At 48.5% G+C, this 1,484-nt stretch overlaps 1 protein-coding gene across 1 annotated transcript in view; it reads left to right on the top strand.

Annotated features, from left to right (window-relative positions):
- The window catches only part of ZC3H4 (zinc finger CCCH-type containing 4), a gene marked incomplete at its 5' end in the record, with an annotated part of 26,256 nt that overhangs the window by 8,062 nt on the left and 16,710 nt on the right, over positions 1 to 1,484 (top strand). The window contains one exon of the mRNA XM_015850763.2: positions 730 to 840. Within this exon, the coding sequence (XP_015706249.2) occupies positions 730 to 840 (111 nt within the window). The remainder of the gene's footprint in view (positions 1 to 729; positions 841 to 1,484) is intronic.

The raw sequence follows: 1,484 nt of genomic DNA, 5'->3' as shown, positions 1-1,484 counted from the left end.
AGTAAGTGACCTCATAATGGTCTTATAGGGCCCATAATGGTCCTATAGGGCCCATAGGTGCATAGGACCTAGACCCAAAGGTGCATAGACCCCATCATGGTCCTACAGGGCCCATAGGTGCATAGGAACTGGCCCCACAATGATCCTATAAGGCCCATAAGTGTATAGACCCCATAATGGTCCTATGGGGCCCATAGGTGCATAGGAACTGGCCCCACAATGATCCTATAGGGCCCCATAATGGTCTTATAGGACCCCATAATGGTCATATAGGGCCCATAGGTGTATAGGAAGTGACCCCACAGTGGTCCTATAGGGCCCCACAATGGTCCTATAGGGCCCATAAGTGTATAGACCCCATAATGGTCTTATAGGGCCCATAGGTGTATAGGAACTGGCCCCACAATGATCCTATAGGGCCCCATAATGGTCATATAGGGCCCATAGGTGTATAGGAAGTGACCCCATAGTGGTCCTATAGGGCCCCACAATGGTCCTGTAGGGCCCATAAGTGTATAGACCCCATAATGGTCCTATAGGGCCCATAGGTGCATAGGAACTGGCCCCACAATGATCCTATAGGGCCCCATAATGGTCCTATAGGGCCCATAAGTGTATAGGAACTGACCCCACAATGGTCCTATAGGGACATAGTTCCCTTCCAGCCCCATTTTTATGCCATTTACCCTCTAAATCCCATTTCTTTTTCCTCCCCCCCCCCCTATTTAGGATGGTGGAGGTGGCAATTACCGCCGTGGGGACCACGACAAGGGACACCCCCCTGCAGACAAGAAGGGCAAAGTCATCTGCAAGTACTTCGTGGAGGGTCGTTGTACATGGGTGAGACCCCAGACCCACTTCTGCCCCCTATATCCATCTCTATATGGCCTCATTTCCCCCATATCCATCTCTATATGGCCTCATTTCCCCCATATCCATCTCTATAGGGCCTCATATCCCCCATATCCATCACTATAGGGCCTCATATCCCCCATATCCATCTCTATAGGGCCTCATATCCCCCATATCCATCACTATATGGCCTCATATCCCCCATATCCATCTCTATAGGGCCTCATATCCCCCATATCCATTTCTATATGGCCTCATATCCCCCATATTCATCTCTATATGGCCTCATATCCCCCATATTCATCTCTATAGGGCCTCATATCCCCCATATCCATCACTATAGAGCCTCATATCCCCCAAATCCATCACTATAGGGCCTCATTTCCCCTATATCCATCACTATATGGCCTCATATCCCCCATATCCATCTCTATAATACCTCATTTCCCCCATATCCATCCCTATAGAGCCTCATTTCCCCTATATCCATCTCTATAGGGCCTCATTTACCCCATATCCATCTCTATAGTGCCTCATTCCCCCTATATCCATCCATGTAGAACCTCATTTCCCCTATATCCATTCCTATAGAGCCTCATTTCCCCTATATCCATCTCTATAGAGCCTCATTT

The sequence above is a fragment of the Coturnix japonica genome, unplaced genomic scaffold, assembly GCF_001577835.2.
Source record: "Coturnix japonica isolate 7356 unplaced genomic scaffold, Coturnix japonica 2.1 chrUnrandom527, whole genome shotgun sequence".
Classification (NCBI taxonomy): domain Eukaryota; kingdom Metazoa; phylum Chordata; class Aves; order Galliformes; family Phasianidae; genus Coturnix; species Coturnix japonica.
This window is presented reverse-complemented; position numbering and strand designations above follow the sequence as displayed.